The sequence below is a fragment of the Rhinatrema bivittatum genome, chromosome 2 (genome assembly GCF_901001135.1).
Source record: "Rhinatrema bivittatum chromosome 2, aRhiBiv1.1, whole genome shotgun sequence".
Taxonomy (NCBI): domain Eukaryota; kingdom Metazoa; phylum Chordata; class Amphibia; order Gymnophiona; family Rhinatrematidae; genus Rhinatrema; species Rhinatrema bivittatum.
In genome coordinates this window covers 892,447-917,242 of record NC_042616.1, presented here as the reverse complement: position 1 = coordinate 917,242, position 24,796 = coordinate 892,447, and the positions used below count along the sequence as shown (strand labels likewise).

At 44.8% G+C, this 24,796-nt stretch overlaps 1 protein-coding gene across 2 annotated transcripts in view; it reads right to left on the bottom strand.

The window, feature by feature from the left end:
• Positions 1-24,796, bottom strand: part of AGAP3 (ArfGAP with GTPase domain, ankyrin repeat and PH domain 3) — a 1,011,227-nt gene that overhangs the window by 712,776 nt on the left and 273,655 nt on the right. For both annotated transcript variants that reach the window (XM_029587235.1, XM_029587233.1), the window contains exon 6: positions 15,263-15,397. In XM_029587235.1, the coding sequence (XP_029443095.1) occupies positions 15,263-15,397 (135 nt within the window). The remainder of the gene's footprint in view (positions 1-15,262; positions 15,398-24,796) is intronic.

The following is a 24,796-nucleotide window of genomic DNA, read 5'->3' as shown; positions in this document are numbered from 1 at the left end:
GACCATCTTGAAGTTTTCCTGTATGAGGAATTTGTTCAAGGCCCTCAGGTCCAGAATCGGGTGAAGGCCCCCTGTTCTCTTTACAATGAGGAAATATCTGGAGTAGAAGCCGCTTCCCTGCTGTCCCGGCAGAACGGGTTTGACTGCCCTGGCCATTGTGAGGGCGGAAAGCTCCTTCAACAGTATTTTCTGATTCGCTGAGAACCCCCAAGAGGGGCACAGGGGAGGCTCTGGAGGGACCTCCTGGAAATTCAACCTGTACTGCCGGCAAACGATGGACAGGACCCACTGGTCCGAGGTGATGGCCGGCCAATGTTCCACAAAGAACTGCAGCTGGCCTGTGACTGGAGGGTCCGCCATCGAAGGTATGGATGGCTGGTGTAGGCTCCCTCGAAGCCAGTCAAAATCCCATAGCAGGACTCTGCTGAGGCGCTGGCTGAGACCTAGGGGTATGCAGCTCTCTAGGGCAAGCCCGCTGAGATCATGCCCTACCTGCTGGAGGGTAGTACTTTCTCGTTTGGTAAAAAGAGCGTCTGGGCCCCTGACACGAGGATTTCTTGCCAGAGGACTGTTTGCCCGAGGTGCTGGCTTAAAGATACTGGAGGGTCTCATGATGATTTTTCAGCTGTGCCACTGCCTCCTTAATCTTATCTCCAAACAGATTCTCCCCAGTACAGGGCAAGTCCGCTATATGGTCTTGCACCTCCAGGAGGAGGTCAGAAGTGCATAACCAAACCATGCAGTGAGCCCCGATGCCTGCTGTGGCTACTCATGCCGCCATCTCGAAAATATCATATGCAAACCGAACTTCATGTTTGTCGCACTCCAAACCCTTGTGAACAACCTTCAGGAAGTCCTCCTGGAGCTGCTGAGGGAGACTGTCTACCAGCTCCTGAACCTGCTTCCAGAGGCTCCTGGAATACTGGCTCATATACAACTGGTAACAAGCAATGCGAGCCGCCAACGTGGAGCCTTGGAAGACTTTCTTCCCCAGGGCATCCAGGGCCCCGTGCTCATGTCCTGGGGGAGCCGAGGCATGGGTGTGAGACCTCTTTGCCTTTTTGAGGGTGGACTCCATCAACACGGACTGGTGCGGAAGCTGGCACCATTCAAAACCCGTGATTGGTTGCAATAGGTACACTGTGACAGTTTTCCAGTTTACCAGAGGGACCAAGATGATGTGCTCCCGGAACTGGACAAACAGTTCCTTAAATATGTCATGGACCAGAACTGTAGTCACTTCCTTAGGTGTATCCATGAACTGGAGGGCCTCCAGCATTTTGTGCCTGGAGTCTTCTTCAGTCAGCAGTTGGAAGGGAACTGATTCTGCCATGGCTTGAACAAAGCCTGCGAATGTCAGATCCTCTGGAAGGGATTGATTTTATTTCATTTATTTTATTTATTTCAAATTTTTATATACCGGCATTCGAGACAGCAGTCACATCATGCTGGTTCACATAGAACAGGGGTGCATAGTAAACATAACTATAACAATGGTGCTGAAAAGGCAGTTACATATAACAGGGTGTTAAGAACTTGGCTTAGAAGAGAAAGGACAGGTTATTATTCACACGAGTAACGATAGAAGATAAGGTTAACCATGGTGTAGGTGGAGAATGGGGGTGGCTTGGAAGAGTTAGATCAATTAGCGTCCGGGAAGGCTTGTATGAATATCCAGGTCTTTAGTCTTTTTTTGAAGGTTGAGATGCATGGTTCTATTCTGAGATTTGAGGGGATGGAGTTCCATAACGGTGGGATGGCTGTAGAGAAAGCTCGGTCTCTTAGTGTGCTGTGTCTGGTGGATTTGGGCGGTGGTACCTGTAGCGAACCCTTGTATGCATCTCTTGTTGGTCTTGACGAGTTGTGTTGATGTCTCTCCTCTGGAGGAGATGGCTCAGAGGGCAGGTCCTTGGAATGATCCAAGGAAGATACGGAAACCTCGTCCCCCCACGGGTCATAAAAGGCGTCATCATTACTCAGATCACCCGGAGACACTGGTGGGGGAGCCTTAAATGCGCTATTGGGCTGGAGCACTGGGGGCACCAGAAGCATCGAGGGAGTCTATGGACCCAGCAGCTCAACACTAGATGCGGGGTTGGCCGTGGAAGAGGAACCATTGGCCCCCGACGGCCCTCCCTCATCCAAGTGATCAGCGATGGGAATGGTCTCCAATCGAGGCTGCACCAGTGTCCCCCTTTGGCAGCGAGGGCCCCTGGGACACCAGCAAAGGCTAAGTTGGCAGTGCACCGAGAAGCAAGTCCAACCATTCCAGAAACGGTGCCGACATCAACAGCGTGGTGGTGGTGGTGGCCCTGAGGGGGCTGGTTGCTTGATACCTTGTAGGGCTCAGCCAACCACCAACTGCATTCTGCGCTCCAACTCCTCCTCAAATGCTGCCAACAGGTCAGCTTGAGGAGGTGGCGGCGTGACTGATTCTCCCTTGGAGCCCCGAGGGAGACCGGTGCCCGGCACCAGAATCGGTGAGGACTGCCTCGGGCCCTCAACCTCGATGGAGAACAGCGCCTCTTTGGCATGGGGCTGCTTCAAGGGTATCTCGGCCGATGCCAGTGCCTTCCCGAGCTTGGAGTTGTGAGAAGACAGTAACCGATGCTGGTTCTTCCTCGACTACCCACAATGCTCGGCCCGGTCTTTCCCCGGCGCCAAGAGAAATTGCGACAACCCGGTCATAGAATGGGAAGAAATGGACAGAGGCCAATCCCCAACATCTAAATCTAAATCGACCAGGGGAACCGGCAGTGGAGAAGACAGAATGGGACCAGTGACTACAGGGTCTTCCTTGCCCCAAGGCGTCGACATCCCCGATGCAGAGGGCTCAGACTTCCTGGTGCCGAACAATTTCTCCATTTTGCCTCATTGTGATTTGCAAGAAGTTTTGGGTGGAACCTGGGCAAAGTGAGGGTCTGGTTAATGTAGAAGACTGGGCATTAATGTGGAAATTTCGGGCAAGGGGGGAGGGTCACCCTGCCGAGGCGAAACTGAAGATAAAGAGGATAGTGAAGCAATGCTTGCGACTCACTTGGTCTTCCTGTAGAAGTCAAATCGACCAGGAAAAGCACCCTCCCTGAGAGGTATCGAAGGTGACAAGTGTCCAGAGGAGCAAAGGATGAAAGGCATTATCAGTTCGAGAACCATGTTAATGTGCCACAGCACCGGTGGTTTTGTAAAGGTAGATGTAGGTGCAATATGCCCTACATGAATCTGTATACCAAGGAATAACATGAACTAGGTCCTTCATTGAGATGAAGGTGATAAGCTGTTACGGTGTGAACAGGAACTTGTAGCAAGGAGTCGCAATGTCCCTACTGTATAGTACATGGAGGGAGGACAGAAGTCGGCCAGGTGGGCAAGTCAAGGGGGCTACACCCATTGATGATTACCCGGAAGCGTAGCGGGACAACTCTCCCGGTACTTGAATGTGATGGATAGTTCTCCTGAGGATAGGAGAAAAAACGTTGATAAGTGAGCCCATCAATCTCTATGCCCTAAGGTGTAGGGAGGAGTGGAGAGGATGCTCCCTTGTTCAGGGAAGAAGCCGTGAGCTGCATCCAGGAGCACTGGGTTGAGGATCGAAGGCCGCCATAGACAACTGTACCATGGATGCTCTGGCCATGCTCGCGCGATGAGGAAAAGATCCACTTTGGGGGGGGGGGGGGGGGGTTTGGGGGGTTTTTTGTGCATATTCGCGATTATGGACATCCCCTGGTCTTCTATGCATCTCTGGAGTGTTCGAGAGATGATTGGTATCAGAGGGAATGCATAAATATGTGTTGTGACCAATCGATGAGAAGGCGCCTGGAGTCTGAGTGAGCTCAGACTAAAGGAACAAGTTGTACATTTTTCTGTTGTACAGTGTTACAAGAGATCCATTATAGTGAGACCTCTTAGTGAGAATATCTCTTGAGTTACCTTTGTATTTAATTCTCCTTTGTGGGAGTGAAAAAATGATTGAAAGAAGATGGATATTCGGTGAGCATGATCTAGCATCTGAACTGGTTCATCACAAAGGTTCCATGAAGCGGATTCTCTGGTTTGTTGAAAGAGAATATTGGAAGTTGGATTCCGTGTGAATCCTGACTATGAGTCCCTTGTGGGGGGATCCTGGGAAGTCAGACAGGCAGGTGTGACTGCTGTGAGCTCTTGAAGGTGTATGTGTGTACGAAGTCGATAGAACTTGTCTGTAATTCATTCAGAAGCTGTGGTGATTATTATGGTACACCACAGAGAACGCAGCGGAAGAGCCCGTTGATATGGCAACAGGAGGAGCTACCATTGTGAGACCACCGTCTTTTTTTGGGGGGGGAGGGGGGGTGTAACACCCCTTCCACTTCCGCTTCTCCATGTCCTGAAAAATTATTTCTTTCCAAGGGATGAATGGACAATGTATGGAGAAAAATGGAGTTCATTGGTGCTTGAGACCGCATTGCAGGCAGTGGATATGTATGTGCGGATGCATAACTACATAGATGGCTGCCTTACATGCCCCAGAACAGTTAGGGCTTGGCGAGTTAATACTAAAGTACTGTGAAGTAGAAATGGAGACCATGTGGAGAGTGTTAATGCTCTCGGGTGAGATAGGAAAGCCTTGTCGTGAACTTTGCGATGCAGGCTCCTATGAATTGCAGGTTGAATAGGCTGCAATGTGGACCTTTTTTTTTTTTTGGTAGAAGATTAGGAGTCCTAGGTTGCCTAGGTCAAAAACTGTTTGCCAAGATCGCCTCTTAGTAGCGGTGGATTGGATGGTACTAGGAGTCAATCGACCAAAGAGGAAAATAGTGCTCCCTCTGACGACGAATGGTGTGCCCCCTACCAGTGCCCAGTATTTGGTGAAAACCCTAGGAGAAGAAGCAAGGTCGAATGGAATAATCCTGTATGGGACAGAATGCTTGTCCGCCTGAAAAAACAGAGGTCAACACCAGGAACTGGGGTGCATTAACATGCAAACCTATGCCTGTTTCAAAGGCAGTGCGGTCCCCAGGATGAAGGACAGAAGAATGAATTTAAGAGAAGTTATTCTGTATTTATTATTATTACAATTTCTTTAGAAACTGGAGGTACTGTAGAATCTGTTTGCAAAATGTTAAGTGGATTACAGAGAAGACTCATGTGACGTCAGATTGGGAAAGAAGTGGATAAACTTCATCTCAGAGGTGATGATGGTAGCCTTAAGATTTCAAAAAATGAGGTTGAGGATCCGTAGGATGCCGCGACTGATGAGGCATCAAAGTATGCTGAGAAGTGCGTGCTGTTGATTAGTTTGGTGACACGATGGGTGGTCCTTAACAGGAGGAAGGCATGAAGGTCATTTATTTAGTAGTAAAAATTGTTTTGTTTTTTTTTTAAGTTGATTCTCAGTAGAGATCGAGGTTGATCATTAATGTGTTGACAAAGATAGATGTGGAGGAGATGTTATGAAATGGATTACTGTTTACCATTTCTTAAGCCCTGTGTCCGTATTGGTGAACTGATTTCTGAAGAAATTGTCCGGACGACACAGCAAATATGCCTAGTTGTCGTGAAACAACTTCTCACATGGCGCCCGCACGTAATCACAGAAGGCGGGTGGGTGCCCAGGTATCTTTCAAATCTTAAGAGAGACCTCAACTTCGGAAACGAAGTTCAGGAGGTGCCTCCACTTTTCTTAGAGGTCAAGGTATCGGGGCAAGGCTTGTTGGAATTGTGGTCCCTTCTTTTTCATTTTTTTTTTTTTTTTTTTAATATCCACTTGTAGGCCTTCGCGTGGTTTGAGGGGCTCATTTTGTAGGTGCGATGCATTTGAAGCGATGTTGGCAGGTGATTGGTGGGCACAACAGTGGCAGTGCACTCGCTACCAGCGCAGATGGACTGGCGTGCCCGGTGTTCGTGTCAAGGCCCTGGCATGCTCTATGCGCCCCACGTTCAAGCCAATGTCCTGGCGCGGCCGACCTTCAGTCTTGAGCAGCGCCTTTGTTTATTATTATTATTTTTAATGGAAATGGGCTGGTGTGCCCAAGGTGGTGGCGAAGCCACGGGCCATTGACATTGCTGTCTCGGCGCAAATAATGGTACCTCAGCTTGCAGTCACTTGAGCTACTGCATCTCATATCGAAGCGGCGGCGCCTGTGTCGATGTATTGCTTGGGAATCCACGTTGCTTCTGATTCTCATATTCAGAAATGGAAGAAGTAATAGCTGAAGAAGGTTTAGGAGGATTAGTTAGTCCTGTCTTAGCCTCCACTTCAGTGCTGCAGGGGAGAGATGAAACTGATGATGAGGAGGAAGAGCAGTCAGCGCAGGCACAGAGTGTGACTGATGCCTCTGGCATTGCTTCTCTCAGGGTGCACCCACTACTTCAGCTCCAGTGCCAGCATCCACCCCGAAGGCTAAAGAGAAGCGATCACGAAAGAAATCTGCGATCTGGAGCCACTTAAAGTGAGGGAAAACCCACGTTTTACTCAGGGTAATTACTGTGCCAGGGCTATTAGCAGAGGCAAGCAAATGGGACATTAACTAATTTTGGCATGATGCATATGAAGAGGCAACACCCAACAACAGTACTGCCATCTGGGGATGGTGGCAGTACAAGTCAGGGGACCCCCCTTTTCCAGGCAGTGGTTGAAAAGGAGCAGAGTCACCCCATGCCTTCAGCCCCTTCTAGCAGTCAGATGGCAGGCCAGCAGCCCCCTGCCATGTGGCAGAAGCGACAACCCACCATGGAGGAAATAGGGTGATGTGCGGTAACGCTATCCCGGGGTAGGAGGCAGGCAGCCTCAAAAGTTGTAACCAGGAGCGTTGGGGAAATGATTGCCCTTGATGACCAGCCCTTGCACATAGTGGAGAGTGTGGGTTTCAAGCATTTGCTGAAGGTCTTAGTTCCAAATTACAAAGTCCCCTCCAGAACCACATTTAGCAGAAAGGTCATCCCAGCCTGTGTCCAAGGTACAACCAGTGTCGCAGTCGCATCCAATCACTGCTAGCTAAGGCACAGGGGAGTGTGCATTTCACCTGCGATATCTGGACCGCCATGAATGCTGCACACTCTTGCCTCTCCCTGACAGCACACTGGTGGGATCTGGCTGAGGCAGGGGCAGGCAGCAGCTCTATTAGTGAACAAGTATCAGGGTGGAGGTGGACTTTACTGCACATCCACCTGACGGACGAGGCCCATACCTCAGCCAATATTCTAGCATGCATCAGACAGATGCTGGCGGGCTGGCAACTAAACCAGCGAGACAGGAATCTTCAGGCAGGGTTCTTTGTCACAGACAATGGTGCAAACATAGTAAAGGCAATATCTGACGGGCGCTTTCAGAACATCCAATGTTTTGCACACACTCTGCACCTGGTAGTGAAGTCAGCTCTGTGGTTGGAGTCCAATCACCAAGCCTTCGATGATCCTCCAGACAACCCTTAGTCTTCTTTATCCACACTTGGACGTAGAAGATTAAAGTCTGACAACCATTCAAACGAAGAACTCTGGCACTTACTGATTAAAGCATCTTGCTTTAATCCAAATTCCTTTTGGACTATGCTTCTTTAATTATTTTTTGGCATTTAACTTCCTTCCAGCTTTTAAGCTTCCCAAGTTTTTACTCCTTGTTAAATGTAACTTTATCTTATTCTCTTCTCTTGTTAATTACTTTTATTTATTGCTTCTGTTATACCCTTGTTTTATGTAAACCGATCCGATATGGTTTATTTACTATGAAGGTCGGTATAAAAAAGTGTTAAATAAATAAATAAATAAAACGATACCTGCATACGTTAATACACAGGTGCAGGAACATAGCAGCGCACTTCCACAGAAGTGTGAAGGCGGGGCAGGTTCTCCGACAAAAGCAGACTGATTTGGAGATGCCTCACAAGTGTCTCATTCAAGACATTGCCACCTGGTGGAATTCCACCTTTATGATGCTGAAGAGGTTAGTGGAGCTGCAGACACCCCTTCATGAACTTTCTGGTTCAATGGACATAGGTGTGCATAATCCCCTAGGGCATCATGATTGGTTAGTCATGAGTCAGCTGGTAAAAATCCTGCAGCCCTTCAAGGATGTCACGGAGGAGCTGAGTTCCAGAAGTGCCACCTTGGCTGACATCATCCCTATAGTTAATTTTCTGGAGGAAAATTTGGAGGGCTTTAAACAGGAAGAGGGAATGACAGCTGAGGTGCTGCAATGTCTGGACGTTTTGCAGAAGCAGGTGCAAGAGAGATTAAACCTTTAACAGAAGACCAACATACATGCTCGCCGCAGTCTGTGATCCCCATGTGAAAGGGAAACTCGCCCTACAGTCCAATTGTCTCTCATTTGTGAAGGACCTGCTGTTAGTAAAAGTCCGTGATCAGAAGCGCCATAGGCAGAGACAGATTAGGCATGAAGCAAAGGAGGAAACAGCAGCAGGCACTTCAGAGAGTTGTGCTAGCCCAAGCAGGAGCAGCACTCTGTCAGCAACAGCTAGTACCACCTCCTCCTCCACTTCAGTACGCCAAAGGCATGTTACACATAAAGATTCATCTGTTCTGCTATGGACTAGAGAGGAAAGCAGCTGGCATGAGTGATTCTCAGACCACCCAAGCAAGGAGACCACAGCACAAATGTCAGTGACACGGTATCTCAGAGCCCACAGAGGGCATGCAGACAGATCCGCTGGCATATTGGGCACACAAGTCCACTGTCTGGCCACACCTAGCCAAAGTGGCTCAGCAATATGTCATGTCCACCAACCAGTGTGTCCAGTGAACGTGTATTTTCAATGACAGGGGATATCATGAGCCCTCACCACTCAAGGCTGGCACCAGAGTTGATGGAAATGCTAGTGTTTTTGAAAATAAACATGCCTTTGCTTGGGTTTCCAAATTTTCTCTGTGAATGGCTAGATAAATAAAAGAAATTGAAAGCCTTGCAGCAGCTCCAACTGCCTCTTATGTTCCAGATAATATCAGCACATGTACATGACCTCAAACGCTGTGCCAGTCTGTCCACTGTCCAGGCCGTACGTCCCTACAAGGGCCTGACCTCAAACGCTGTGCCTGTCTGAGTTTAGTTCTAGTATTTCTAATTTCAGTTTCATGTATTTGTGCATCACTTCTTTCCAGAATATTCTTTTTCCTGTTTTGCAACATTTGGAATGTAAGAACATAAAAAGCTGACTTCGGATGTTTGGAGCTTGCATATTTCATATGCTCAATACTTTTCATGACCTTTATAATATGGGCCATTTTCCCTAAATCTTTTTTAGGTGCCAACATTAATGTTTCTAATACTATAGAAAACTGGTGGTAGTTGCACTCTAGTTCATCCTCTGTGTTCCCATAGTTTACAGAGTCACTGTGTAAACTACAAAGACAACATAGGTTGATATTGTAGACTTGGACTTGAGTAGCGGTTTTCTTATTTCTGAGAGCTCTTCATGTGCCTTTGTCATCAGCTGAAGTGCATAAGTACAGTTAATAGCTTCTTGGTGTTTACAAGGGCTTGACCACTAATGCTGTGCCTGTCCGTCCAGGCTTTACGTCTCTACAAGGGCTTGACCTCTAATGCTGTCCCTGTCCTTCCAGGCCTTACATCCCTACGAGGGTTTGACCTCTAATGCAGTGCCCGTCTGTCCAGGCCTCACGTCCCTATGAGGGCTTGACCTCTAATGCTGTGCCTGTCCGTCCAGGCTTTACATCCCTACAAGGGCTTGACCTCTAATGCTGTGCCTGTCCGTCCAGGCTTTACATCCCTACAAGGGCTTGACCTCTAATGCTGTGCCTGTCCGTCCAGGCCTTACGAACCTACGAGGGCTTGACCTCTAAAATGCTGTGCCTGTCCGTCCATGCCTTATTTATTTATTTATTTTATTTTATTTATTAAGGCTTTTATATACCGACTTTCTTGATACAAATCAAATCAATTCGGTTTACAATGAACTAAGTAGAATATACAATTAACCAATCAACAAGAGATACAGAGCATACAGTTACATTATAACAAGGAAGCCTTAACTTGGAGTAGGAAAATAAAGAAGGGGTGAGCGGAGCAATAAATATATAAAGTGCAATAAAATAGAATAAATACTATATACAGAGGAGGGGGCAAGGAGCCAACCTCTCTTTAATGGATATTATGCATGAAAATTTGGAAAGTTTTGTTTACAGAGATGTGTGGTGTACAATTCTAGATCAGGGAATGGAGTTTGTAGTGGGGAAGGCTTGGCTGAACAGCCATGTCTTTAGTTTCTTTTTAAAAGTTGTTAGACAAGTCTCCAGTCTGAGGTCCGGAGGCATGGCGTTCCACATGGAAGGGCCTGCAGTAGAGAATGACCGGTCTCTGATGTTTGCGGGGTGCACTAATTTGATTGTAGGAACGTGTAAAGATCCCTTGTAAGCATCCCTTAAAGGCCTGGCTGTCGAGTGCAGTCTGAGAGGATGAGACAGATCAAGCGGGGTTTGATGGTGGATATTTTTATGAATGATTGTGAGAGATTTATGGAGGATCCGGAAGTTTACTGGGAGCCAGTGGAGATCTTTAGAATAGGAGAAATATGCTCTCTCCGATTGGTATTTGTCAGGATCCTTGCCGCTGCATTTTGTAGCAGCTGGAGCGGTTTAATGGTAGAGGCTGGAAGACCATGCAGAATGGAGTTGCAATAGTCGATCTTAGAGAACAGAATGGCTTGGAGGACGGATCTGAAATCGTAGTGGAATAGGAGCGGTTTGAGTTTTTTGAGTACTTGTAAACTTGTAAAAGCACTCCTTAGTAGTGTTTTTTTATAAATGCTTTAGGTTCAGGTGACTGTCGATTAGGACTCCAAGATCTCTGGCGTGTGATATATGTGGAATATTTTGTGATTGGAGAAGTATGGGACTACCTTCTGGAGTAATTAGTAAGAGTTCGGTTTTAGAAGTGTTGAGCACAAGGTTGAGGCTGGATAAGTAGTGGTTTATAGTTTGTAGATGAGCGTTCCATAACCTGAGTGTTGAGTCCAATGATTTGGATATAGGGATTAAAATTTGAAGGTCATCTGCGTAAATATAAAATTTGAGTTTGAGGTTTGAAAGTAGGTGGCAGAGGGGGAGAATGTAGATATTAAACAGGGTGGGTGATAGGGAACCTTACGAACCTACAAGGGCTTGACATCTAATGCTGTGCCTGCCGGCCAAGCTTTACGTCTCTACAAAGTCTTGACCTCTAATGCTTTGCCTGTCCGTCCAGGCTTTACCTCTAATGCTGTCCCTGTCTGTCCAGGCTTTATGCCCCTACAAGGGGCCTGACCTCTAATTCTGTGCCTGTCCATCCAGGCCTTACGTCCCTACGAGGGCTTGACCTCTAATGCTGTGCCTGTCTGTCCAGGCCTTACGTCCCTACAAGGGCCTGACCTATAACACTGTGCCTGTCTGTCCAGTTTGGAGCTTGGATATTACATATGCTCAATAGCTTTCTTGGCCTTCATAATAAGGGCTTGACCTCTATCCTCTAATGCTGAGCCTGTCTGTCTAGGCCTAACATCCCTATAAGGGCTTGACCTCTAACACTGTGCCTGTCTGTCCAGCTTGGAGCTTGGGTATTACATATGCTCAATAGTTTTCATGACCTTCATAATACGGGCCATTTTCCCTAGATGTTTCTTAGGTGCCAACATTAATGTTTCTAGTGCTATAGAAAACTGGTGTTTCTAATACTATAGAAAACTGGTGGTAGTTGCACTCTAGTTCATCCTCTGTGTTCCCATAGTTTACAGAGGCACTGTGTAAACTACAAAGTCAACATAGGTTGATATTGTAGATTTCGACTTGAGAGCTCTTCAAGTTCCTTTGTCATCAGCTGAAGTGCATATGTACAGTTAATAGCTTCTGGGTATTCACCAGATGCCAACAGAACCTCCACACTCTAGGGGCCAACCCATTCTAGGAAGCCCTTTCCTGCGAAAAGGGAAGGGCACGCTCCCCGGGTGTAGCCAGCCTATATCTTAACACCAGCTGACCCATGTTGAACCGCTGTTCACATGGAAACCTCCTCCACCTCTGCCTTGAATATTCTCGTTTGTATATCTGCTAACATCCACCAGATTTTAAAAAAGACCAGCGAGAGCTCACTAGACACCAACGGAACCACCACACTCTAGCGGCGAACACATTCTAGGGAGCCTTTTCCTGCGCAAAGGAAAGGGAACTCTTCCCGGGGCCAGCCTGTCTTGCCCCTATCAAAACCACAGGGACCAGACTAACTCCACTCTGCAGCCTGTCTTGCCCCTATCAAAATTACAGGGACCAGATACCTCCGCTCTGCCAGCCTGTCTTGCCCCTATCAACCTTCTGCCACTCTGCCTTGCTGCCATACACAAGACGACTCACTCTACTCCTTGTGGTGTTCTTGCCACTATTATGGTTCCTCAGTGTGTTGGTGCTAGTCTTTCTGCTGCTTTGTCCCTTTATCGGCGCCTGGTGGTTTTTTATGACACTCTTTCTGCTTGTTATGTTCCCCTTTCCTTGTGCTGTAGGATGTTGATGCCCCTTGTCTTGCCACTTTGCCTGTCGTGCGGCCTTCGAGGGTTCATGCAACTGTTATCGGTGCTCTCTTTTGAAGCTGTGGTGTGTTTTTGACACACTTGCTGCTGCTTTGCACCTCTGTTAAAGCACTCTTGCCACTCCTGGTACCCCTTTGCCCCTTTACAGTGCCTTAGGCTATTCATGCCACTTTGGTGCCACTTTGCCACAGTCTAAGTACCTTGGATTTCTTTTCTCATTCTGATGATTGCTCCCCAGAAATTTCATCAGAATTGATAAGAAAACCCCAACTCTGCAGCTAAAAATAGGCTGCAAATACTTCCCCCATTGACTTTAATGGGAAAATGGACAACAAATAAAACTAATCAATGAATTCGTTTTCCCCCCTATGAAACTAATGCAAAGAATTTGGGTCCCGGTGAAACGAAAACCGAATCGAAACAAATTTTTTCCTTCTGCACATCCGTACCAGACAGAGTAAGAACCAGCAGGACTAAGAATACTTGGATAATTTCTTGTATTTTTTAATTATTCAGCCACACACAGATAGAAGCAAAATAGCAGAAATAAACAGTATCTATTGAGAAAATAATAATTCTACCACACAATAAGATAAAAGCAATATATATTGGGGAAAAGTAAAGAATAAAGTTATACTAAAATTGGACTTTAAATTTAACCAACAAGCAGGAACAGAAACCAGGTAAACTATTCAACCCTCAGCTAGCCCACATGTACCTGAATTCTCTCTCCTATTAGGATTAGGAGGGCTTTTGTTGAATACCCTCCTCTCTCTACAACTGATTACAAACTACTCCCCAAAGTCTGAAAGGAAGATGAGTACTTGGCAGCAGTATTTACATTTACATAGTAGTGGTGTTTTTATTTTTGTTATTGAAGTAGTTGCTTTAATGATTGTTTAGATATTTTTATTTTGTCTTTTTTTAAACGATCATTTTGCTGTTTTTTAGATTTTTGTATTGCAATTTTAAGTTATGATTTAGTTTTAAATTATTTTTAATTCTGATTATTAAAATTAATTTTAAAATTTAGAATTGCGAAAATATAAATTTTAAAAGTAATATTATTATGAATGTTTGATTGTTACTCACCTAGTAATTTAGACAGAGGGATACAAATTTTCTAAATAAAAATAAATACCGATAGTTCTATATGTTCACGTTATCACTATGACTAATTTTTATGGTGATAATTTGGTTTACATTTGTGTTTATTGGCTTTATGATTGTATATCACTTTCAGCAGTGGCACTGGAAAGGTGATTCATAAAAAATTAAATGAGGGTAAAAGCAAGGAACAGAGATTTTTTCATTGTAAAATGTCCCCATGAAAGCATATTAATTAAGCTCATAAGATTTATGGAGATGATGTTATCCCACAAACACCAATAAAATAAAAGGAACCACCTAAAATGAAGGGGCAATACATTTCATTATTTTTAGCTATTAGAAAAATCACCTAAAGTTTTGCTGATTAAGATTGTCATATGTGAAATACTAACAAACAGAAAACGAAACTTTGTGCTATAAAACTGGGTACAAATATACAATGGGACTTGTGTCTTCTTTGTATTAACCAGTACCCCTAGAATCGTGAAAATGTGAAACAATGGGAGAATTACAAAATTAGCCTTTTTCCGTACAATTGACAACCTGCCACAGAGTCAACATTCTTGAAGCTTTCAGATCTCTTAAATTAATCATTTAAAGAAAGCTACAGGGTACCTGCCTGCCTTTAGTCTCAGTTCTCTCTGGCTCCTACTCCAGCCCCTCCCCTTACAACCAACCTGAAGGGAACACTACCTTCTGTTGTTCCTCCACCTCCATCCTCCTCTTTTCAAGTGAATAGGAGGGAGGAATTTAGTTGAGTAAGCAGAGAAAAGCAGTCAGAATGTTTAATCCCTCAAAGGTCTTATAAATCAAAGATAATTTAGATATAAACTCCTAAACAGATTGATGTCCTTTAGAAAAATTTCATTTTTACACAAAAGTTCTTGCACCTCCAGATGTGGTCAACCATAAAACAACTACAAATAACCAAATGTGTTTTTTCAAAGTCTGTCCCACAACTGGCAGAGAAGGCATTAATTTCAATTTATAGAAGCTTTAATGACTGTTCTACTGCTGATTAGTTTCAAATCTGTGCTAATTCAAATCCGTTTTGTATCAGTTACCATATGTCCAATATATGTGCATATATTTTTTACTACTACATTTATTAATCACCTTAATTAACTCTCAAAATAATTTACAATAATCAAAACAGCACATAATAAACAGCATGAAAAACTGTTGATACTGAGGGCACTTTCAGCATACATAAGCTCATATTCTCAAAAACATGACAAGGACATTCTTAAGAAAATATAAAAAAGTATGGTAAAACTATTTCAATTCAAAAGTGACATGATGCAGTTAAAAGTTTCTAACTTATGGCTTTACTTGATAAATAGTTGATTACTGTACTTGGTAAATTTTGAATCTGTATATAGTTTAAATATTGTTTAAAAACAATATTGCCAAAAAAATATTTTTTTTTGCATAAACAGTTGTAATCTATATGCAAAATTATACAAATTTGCCATATAATTGCCACAAAAGATTGAAACTGCCATAGGAAGCTAGGGGCTCTGGTATTAACATATGAACAATGGCTGTAAAGCATCTGAATTCTACCAAACCAGCTAAGTTGCTATTTGGTACACAGATCTCTCTCTCATGCTCCCAAGCCCACTGATCACTAACAAAAAAGTAATTACCATCCTGGAAGACTCGCTCCACATTCAGTCCATAGGTGGCACAGGTCTCATAATAAGTGCAGCGCTTTAAATCATTGGAGAGTTTCCGGGCACGAGAATCATCAATGACTCGAGGATTTGTAGCACTGATAGCATCTAAAATAAAAAGAGAAAAAGACCGAGGCACTTTACACATATTGTATGGAGAGTTTAGGATCACCAATGAGTAAGAAGCTAGTGGAGAGGAAAATAGCAGATCACAACCATTGGAATAGATTCCAGTTTCATCAACTGCTAAACACATTTGGAGTAAAGCAGAGTTGCTTACCTGTAACAGGTGTTCTCCTAGGACACCAGGATGTTAGTCCTCACCCATGGGTGGCATCATCAGATACAGCCCGGCACTATCCACGCATCCACACGGGGTCCCTCTTCAGTCTCATTAACATAGAATTACAAAAAAATAAAATACACAAAGGAGAACTCCAACTCCGTGGGGTGTTACAGGTAAGAAACTCTGCTTTCTCCTAGGACAAGCAGGATGGTAGTGCTCACACATGGGTGAATCCCTAGCTGCAGGCTGTTCCCAAACAATAAGCAAGACCAACAGGCACCCAACCAGGTGCTGTTGGTAACAGCAGGGAAACAGCCTGAACCCGAACAAAGTGCACAAGGCAGGAAGAGCTGGGTTCTACAGCTGGAAGAGATTCCGGAAGACAGACTGGCCGAAGCTGCTATCGTGAAGGCCATCCCTGTCCAAACAGTAGTGAGCAGCGAAAGGGTGGAGGGAACTCCACATCGCAGCCTTGCAGATCTCAGACACGGGGACCGCTGTCAGGTGGACCACTGAAGACAGTATGCAAGCTGCAGGAGATGCAATCTACCAGCCAGTTAGACAGGGTTTGCTTGGCAACCCTGACTCCCAATCTGTTCTTATCAAATGAGATGAAGAGTTGCATGGACTGCCTGTGGCCCACCGTCCGCTCCAGGTAGAAGGCCAAGGCTCTCTTGCAATCCAAACTGTGCCGTGCCCGTTCGCCCTGGTGCGAATAAGGCCTGGGAAAAAAGGTGGGCAGGATGACTGACTGGTTCAGATGGCAATCTGTCACCACCTTAGGCAGGAATAAAGGGTGTGTATGGAGAATCACCCTATCATGAAAACTATGTATATGGTGGATACGTCACCACCGCCTGAAGCTCATTAACCCTATGCACCGAGGTGACTGTGACCCAAACATGATCTTCCAGGTCAGGTACTTCAGGTCACAGATGCGAAGGGGCTCGAAAGGATCCTTCATGAGTTGAGCAAACATTACATTACAGTCCCAGGACACAACAGGAGGATGCAGAGGAGGCTTTAATTGAAGCAAATCTCGCATAACGCGCCCCACTATGGTTTGCACAGAGATAGGCAAACCATCCACCACCTGGCTGGTAGATAGTTTATAGCAGGGGTGGGCAATTCCGGTCTTCGAGGGCTGCAAACCAGTCGGGTTTTCAGGATACCCCTAATGAATATGCATGAGAGAGACCTGCATACCCACTGCCTCCAGTTGTATGCAAATCTATTTCATGCATATTCATTAGGGGTAGCCTGAAAACCCGACTGGTTTGCAGCCCTCGAGGACCGGACTTTCCCACCCCTGGTTTATAGTGAGCTCTGTGCCTGAGAGCCCACACCCAGCTCTGGAAGGACTCTTGACAGAGTATAAAGGAGCTTGTACCCCCTTGCAGTACATAACTACTTGATTCTCCATTTAGATCAAGATTCTTTGTCAGACCACAAGATGAGCTAAAGTTCCAAATGCACAGAGTAGTACACAGTTCTAGGAGGATGATCTAAATACAGATTTCTGCTAAGACCCTGTCTTGAATTCCAGCCATTCTGATATAACCCCCTGTTCCCTGGTAGAGACAGCACTGGAAAGAATCACTTGATGAAGTAGATTCTGCAGAAGAAAGCTCTCATGCAGAATGGAAGGTTTCAACCACTACTTAGAGCCATTTTTGTTCTGTCCTTAAGATGTGATGGAAAGATTTGCTTACCTGTAACAGGTGTTCTTAGAGGACAACAGGATTTTAGTCCTCACACATGGGTGACATCATTGGATGGAGCCTGGCGGAGAAAATGTATGTCAACGTTTGTAGAACTCTGACTGTGCCACAGAATTCAGATTATTAATAAAATAAAATAATGAAAAAACCCACATGTTGGACACCTAATTTTGTGGGGTGCCAGGCAGATTTTGTGAGGACTGAGTTCCTGCTGTCCTTGGAGAACACCTGTTACAGGTAAGCAATTCTTCTTTCTCCAAGGGCATGCAGGATGGCACTCCTCACACATGGGTGAATCCCTAGATACAGATTGCTTCTCCAATAAAAGGGGACCAATAAAACACCAAAATAAGTGCCATCGAACACAACAGCTAGTTTTGTTGGTAATGGGAGGGGTTGCCTGAACAAAAACAACAGCCCTAGCTGGGAACAGAGCTGGGTTCTACATCTCAAACAAAGACAGATAGGCCAAACCTGCAGTCATGTCAACTATCCCTATCCAGACAGTAATGTGATGTGAATGTGTGGAGAGAACTCCATGCAGCTCTGCAGATCTCCTCCATGGAAACTGCTTGCAAGTGGACCACTGATATGTCATGGCTCTAATAGAGTGAGTTTTGACATGACCCCCAAGATGCAATCCCACCTAGGCATAACAGAAGGAGATGCAGTCTGCTTGTCAATTAGAAAGTGTCTGCTTAGCAATAGCAATACCCAACCTATTCCTATCAAAATAAACAAAAAGTTGGTGGACTGTCTATGGGCTTCTATCCGCTCCAGATAGAAGACTAATGTTCTTTTGCAGTCCAAACTGTGCAAGGCTTGTTCGCCTTGGTACAAATGGGGCCTGGGAAAAAATGTTGGCAGGATAACTGACTGGTTAAGAAGGAAGTCTGACACCACCTGCCATGAAAAAAACAGTGTTAACAATGGATAAGTCACTAAGGCCTGGAGCTTGGCTGACCCCGTGAAGTGACAACCACCAAAAATATGACTTTCCAGGTCAAAGTAACTTCAGAGGTCACAAGAAGCAAAGCAGCTAAAAGGGAGCTTTCATCAGCTGAGCAACACCACATTGAGGGTCCAAGACACAGTGGAAGGCTTTAAGGGAGGCTCAACTGAAGCATGCCCCGCATGAAACATACAAATATAGGCTTGTACAGAGATAGGCATACCATCTACCGCAGTGAATCGCACCAGACGCACTTAGATGAACTCTACGGAGTTGGTCTTCAAACCAGCTTCCAAAAGGAGTGGAAGGTAATCAAAGAGTTTTTGTGGGGAGCAGGAGAAAGATCTAGGGCCTTCTGCTCACACCCTACGGAAAACCTCCTCCACTTCAGTCCACAGGACTTTCTAGTGGAAGGCTTTCTGTAAGCCACAAGGCCCAAGACACATCTTCAGAGAGATCGAGCAGTCGCAAGATTTATTTATTTATTTAAATTCTTTTAATATACCGATGCTCAAGACAAGTTTTATCATACCGGTTTACAGCAGAACCAGGGGAAACCATTTAACTCAAAGAAAAGAAAGTTACAGTGAACAGGGAGTACAGTTCAGGATATTTAAGAGAGAAAGAAAAAAACACTTTTAACATAGCGTTCCTAAAAGTAATGCAAGTTTTTGCTTGGGACATTGACTTTTTTTAAAGTATTGGGGCAAAGGTAACTATCTGGGAATATTATCTGGTGTGTTTGTGCCTTTAACAGTCAGAAAGGCAGTGAATAAACAAGTTAGACTGTTTGTATTTTTAAATAGTCAGTCAATAAGGTAGCAGTAGATAGTGTGTTTATTTTTAAAAGTCTGCAGAACTGAGTGTTCTCCAGACTTTTAAAGAGCTGACTGTTTGTTTTAATACTGAGTGTTTGTATTGAAAAAAAAAAAAAAAACCACAAAAAAAACCCCCACAAAAAAGTAGCCTAGAAGTTAGAAATAAGCTAGGAGCAGTTTATACTAAGTAAAAACGTTGAATAGTTCAGCCTCAGTTCCTCACCTTGGAAAGGTGTTGAGGTAGTGTGATTGGGTTTGAATAGGGACCAACATTTGTTAATCAAGGGAGCAGTGAGTCACTCTGGCTGAATGAAGTTAGATGTTTGTATTTCCCAACCCATCCACCCCTAGCTCATCTCTTAATTTATAGGCAGGTGCCACTTTCACAAAAAAAAAAACCCATCAACAAAAACTTTATTGAGGAATTCGATCAGACCCCGGTAGGCCACTACCAGACACATAGTTGAATTCACTAATTACATTTAAAGGAAGTTAGACACATTCCTACTCCTTATCAACCTAAAACTTAACTAGGAACTGATCAAAATTGAGATGAAGGGCAGCAGCCCAGCAGCAAGAGGGGGGCTTCCCAGTCTTTTGCATCGAGTGTCACATGTATGATTTTTACCCACCGGTGAGAAGTTGTACATGTGCATGCGATTGCAAAGAGCTCCTGGCTCTCAGAGAACGAGTCCGATCTCTGGAGGATTAGAGTGGCAGACCTGGAGGAGCTGAGGCAGACAGAGAGGTATATAGATGAGACCTTCAGGGACATAGTAGTCCAGTCCCAACTTCAGACTGGCAGCCCTGGTGGCTGCCTTGGAGGAAGAAGGTCTCATGATGGGAGAGCACCAACCAGGTGTAGCAGGAAAGGATCCTGTAGCAAGGACCTGCTCTCCAGGTGATGCATTGTCCTTTCGCACTGAGAATATCTCCCCAAGGCCTACTGCCCAGGAGGGAAGGGTTAGGTCGGCCGTCATAGCTGGTGATTCGATTATTAGGAATGTAGATAGCTGGGTGGCTGGTGGGCGTGAGGACCGCCTGGTAACATGCCTACCTGGTGCTAAGGTGGCGGACCTCAAGCGTCACCTAGATAGGATTTTAGACAGTGCTGGGGAGAAGCCGGCTGTCGTGGTACACGTGGGCACCAACGATATAGGAAAATGTGGGAGGGAGGTTCTGGAAGCCAAATTTAGGCTCTTAGGTAGAAAGATTAAATCCAGAACCTCCAGGGTAGCATTCTCTGAAATGCTCCCTGTTCCACGCGCAGGTCACCAGAGGCAGGCAGAGCTCCGGATTCTCAATGCGTGGATGAGACGATGGTGCAAGGAAGAGGGATTCAGTTTTGTTAGGAACTGGGGAACCTTTTGGGGAAGGGGGAGTCTCTCCGAAGGGATGGCTCCACCTTAACCAGGGTGGAACCAGACTGCTGGCGCTAACCTTTAAAAGGAGATTAGAGCAGCTTTTAACTAGAACAAAGGGGGAAGCCGACAGTCGCTCAGCAGCGCATGGTTCGGAGAGAGGTATCTTTAAAGGATACTAATGATGCATTAGAATTAGGGCATCCCGACAGTGAGGTTCCAATAATTAGAAAAGCAGTCCAGTGCCTGTAACTAAAACTCACCTGAGCTAAAAATTCTAACTTATCCCTATCAATTAAAAAGCAGAATAAAAATACAACAAAAAACAAACTTTGAAATGTTTGTATGCTAATTGCCAGAAGTCTAAGAAGTAAGATGGGAGAATTAGATGATAGCAGTAAATGATGACATCGACTTAATTGGCATCTCAGAGACATGGTGGAAAGAGGATAACCAATGGGACAGTGCTATACCGGGGTACAAATTATATCGCAATGACAGAGGAGCAGTCGGGAGGAGGTGTGGCGCTTTATGTCCGGGATGGCATAGAGTCCAACAGGATAACCATCCTGCATGAGACTAAATACAAAATTGAATCTTTATGGGTAGAAATCCCTTGTGTGTCAGGGAAGACTACAGTGATAGGGGTATACTACCGTCCACCTGGTCAAGATGGTGAGATGGACAGTGAAATGCTAAGAGAAATTAGGGAAGCTAACCAAATTGGTAATGCAGTAATAATGGGAGACTTCAATACCCCAATATTGACTGGGTAAATGTATCATCGGGTCACGCTAGAGAGATAACGTTCCTGGATGGAATAAATGATAGCTTTATGGAGCAATTGGTTCAGGAACCGATGAGAGAGGGAGCAATTTTAGATCTAATTCTCAGTGGAGCACAGGACTTGGTGAGAGAGGTAACGGTGGTGGGGCCGCTTGGCAATAGTGATCATAATATGATCAATTTGATTTAATGACTGGAAAAGGAACAGTGTGCAAATCCAAGGTTCTCGTGCTATAACTTTCAAAAGGGAAACTTTGATTAAATGAGAAAAATTGTTAGAAAAAAACTGAAAGGAGCAGCTACAAAAGTAAAAATGTCCAAGAGGCATGGTCATGTTAAAAATACCATTCTAGAAGCACAGTCCAGATGTATTCCACACATTAAGAAAGGTGGAAAAGAAGGCAAAACGATATTACCGGCATGGTTAAAAGGGGGAGGGTGAAAGAAGCTATTTAGCCAAAAGATCTTTCATTCAAAAATTGGAAGAAGAAGGATCCAACAGAAGAAAATAGGATTAAAGCATAAACATTGGCAAGTTAAATGTAAGACCTTGATAAGACAGGCTAAGAGAGAATTTGAAAAGAAGTTGGCCGTAGAGGCAAAAAACTCACAGTAAAAACTTTTTAAATATATCCAACGCAGAAAGCCTGCAAGGGAGTCAGTTGTTACCGTTAGATGATCGAGGGGTTAAAGGGCACTTAGAGAAGATAAGGCCATCGCAGAAAGATTAAATGATTTCTTTGCTTGCTGTTTACTGAAGAGGATGTTGGGGAGATACCCGTTCCAGAGAAGGTTTTCATGGGTAATGATTCAGATAGACTGAACCAAATCACGGTGAACCTAGAAGATGTGGTAGGCCTGACTGACAAACTGAAGAGTAGTAAATCACCTGGACCGGATGGTACACACCCCAGAGTTCTGAAGGAACTAAAAAATGAAATTTCTGATCTATTAGTAAAATTTAAAACCTATTATGAAAATAATCCATTGTACCTGAAGACTGGAGGATGGCTAATGTAACCCCAATATTTAAAAAGGGCTCAAGAGGCAATACGGGAAACTACAGACCAGTTATCCTGCTGACTTCAATGACAGGAAAAATAGTGGAAAGTGTTCTAAAGATCAAAATCACAGAACATATAGAAAGACATGATTTAATGGAACAAAGTCAGCATGGCTTTACCCAAGGCAAGTCCTGCCTCACAAATCTGCTTCCCTTTTTTTAAGGGGTTAATAAACATGTAGATAAAGGTGAACCAGTAGATTTAGGGGTAGATTCTCAAAGGGTTACACACGCAAGGTAAGCTCATAACCCTCGAAAATCTACCCCTGCGCGCACCGAGCCTATTTTGCATAGGCTCGGCGGTGCGCGCAAACCCCGGGATGCTCGTATGGACTGGGAAAGCCATTGGGGCTCTCTTTGGACTCGGTGCATGCAAGGTGCACAAGTGTGCACCCCCTTGCGCGTGCCAACCCTGGATTTTATAACATGCGCGCATGTTATAAAATCGGGTGCACATTGTGTGTGCCGGGTAGCATGCACAAATGTACCGCACACGCGTAACATTTAAAATCTGCCCCATAGTGTATTTGGATTTTCAGAAGGCATTTGACAAAGTTCCTCATGAGAGGCTTCTAGGAAAAGTAAAAAGTCATGGGATAGGTGAAGATGTCCTTTTCGTGGATTACAAACTGGTTAAAAGACAGGAAACAGAGAGAAGGATTAAATGGACAATTTTTTCAGTGGAGGGAGGTGAGCAGTGGAGTGCCTCAGGGATCTGTATTGGGACCCTTACTTTTCAATATATTTATAAATGATCTGAAAAGGAATACGGCAAGTGAGGTAATCAAATTTGCAGATGATACAAAATTATTCAGAGTAATTAAATCACAAGCGGATTATGATAAATTGCAGGAGGAGCTTGTGAGACTGGAAAATTGGGCATCCAAATGGCAGAAGAAATTTAATGTGGATAAGTGCAAGGTGATGCATATAGGAAAAATTGCCCATGCTATAGTTACACGATGCTGGGTTCCATATTAGGAGCTACCATCCAGGAAAGAGATCTAGGCGTCATGGTGGATAATACATTGAAATCATCAGCTCAGTGTGCTGCGGCAGTCAAAAAAGCAAACAGAAAGTTAGGAATTATTAGGAAGGGAATGGTGAATAAAACGGAAAAGATCATAATGCCTCTATATCGTTCCATGGTGAGACTTGCACTTGAATACTGTGTACAATTCTGGTCGCCGCATCTCAAAAAAGATATAGTTGCGATAGAGAAGGTACAGAGAAGGGCGACCAAAATGATAAAGGGGATGGAACAGCTCTCCTATGAGGAAAGACTAAAGAGGTTAGGACTTTTCAGCTTGGAGAAGAGACGGCTGAGGGGGGATATGATAGAGGTGTTTAAAATAATGAGAGGTCTAGAATGGGTAAATGCGAATCGGTTGTTTACGCTTTTGGATAATAGAGGGACTAGGGGGCACTCTATGAAGTTAGCTAGCAGCACATTTAAAACTAATCGGAGAAAGTTCTTTTTCACTCAACGCACAATTAAACTCTGGAATTTTTTGCCAGGAGACGTGGTTAGTGCAGTTAGTGTAGCTGGGTTTAAAAAAAGGTTTGGATAAGTTCTAGGAGGAGAAGTCCATTACCTGCTATTAATCAAGATGACTTAGAAAATAGCCACTGCTATTACTAGCATCGGTAGCATGGGATAGATTTAGTTTTTGGGTACTTGTCGGGTACTTATCGCCTGGTTTGGCCACTGTTGGAAACAGGATGCTTGGGCTTGATGGACGCTTGGTATGACCCAGTAAGGCATGTTCTTATGTTCACATAAGTGGTAGACACACTTCACAATTTTCAGGACCTAACAGTTCTTAGTGATTTTTTCTCCCACTTCAAGAAAAAGGACTAGATCCTTCCCCCACCCCATCCCTATCACAGGTGGCAGGGAGTCTGGTTTTAAGCTCATCAAAAACTAGGTCCTGGTTTTACCTGCAGTTGAGGAGCCTTAGGTTGATGCCTCTCTCTTTGGTACTCCCAACAGAAAATATTGCTGTTTGTTATGAACCTGTGCCCCCGGCGCTGCCGCTGACCATCCACCCGGATCGGAGCAGTTCCTGGCGTGGTCCTGCGCCGCGACGCATTGTGCAAGCTGACACAACCTTGCTCCTCCCCTTTCATCAGCATCCCTCCCGGCAATCCCCACGCGGGAAAAGGTCAGTATTTAAACTGACAGCCCAGCACAAGTTCCTTGCCTCAGCTACAGGCACACATGCTGGTGCTGTCTTTTAGAATTCGTTGCCTTGCCTCTGACTTGGACTGCTTCTGGTTCCTTGTTGTCTGCCGCCTGTCTTGCTACCTGGACTTCCTCTGGATTATTTTATTTATTTATTTAATGTTTTTTGTTTCGTCATCAGAACGGTTTACAGTAATCCGTCCTTTGTCTGCCGCCTGCCTTGCAACCTGGACTGCCTTTGGATTAGCCTTGTCTGCTGCCTGCCCTCTGAATTGGATTGTCTTTGAATTCTTGTTGCCTGCCATTTGCTTTGCGACCTGGACTGCCTTCAGATT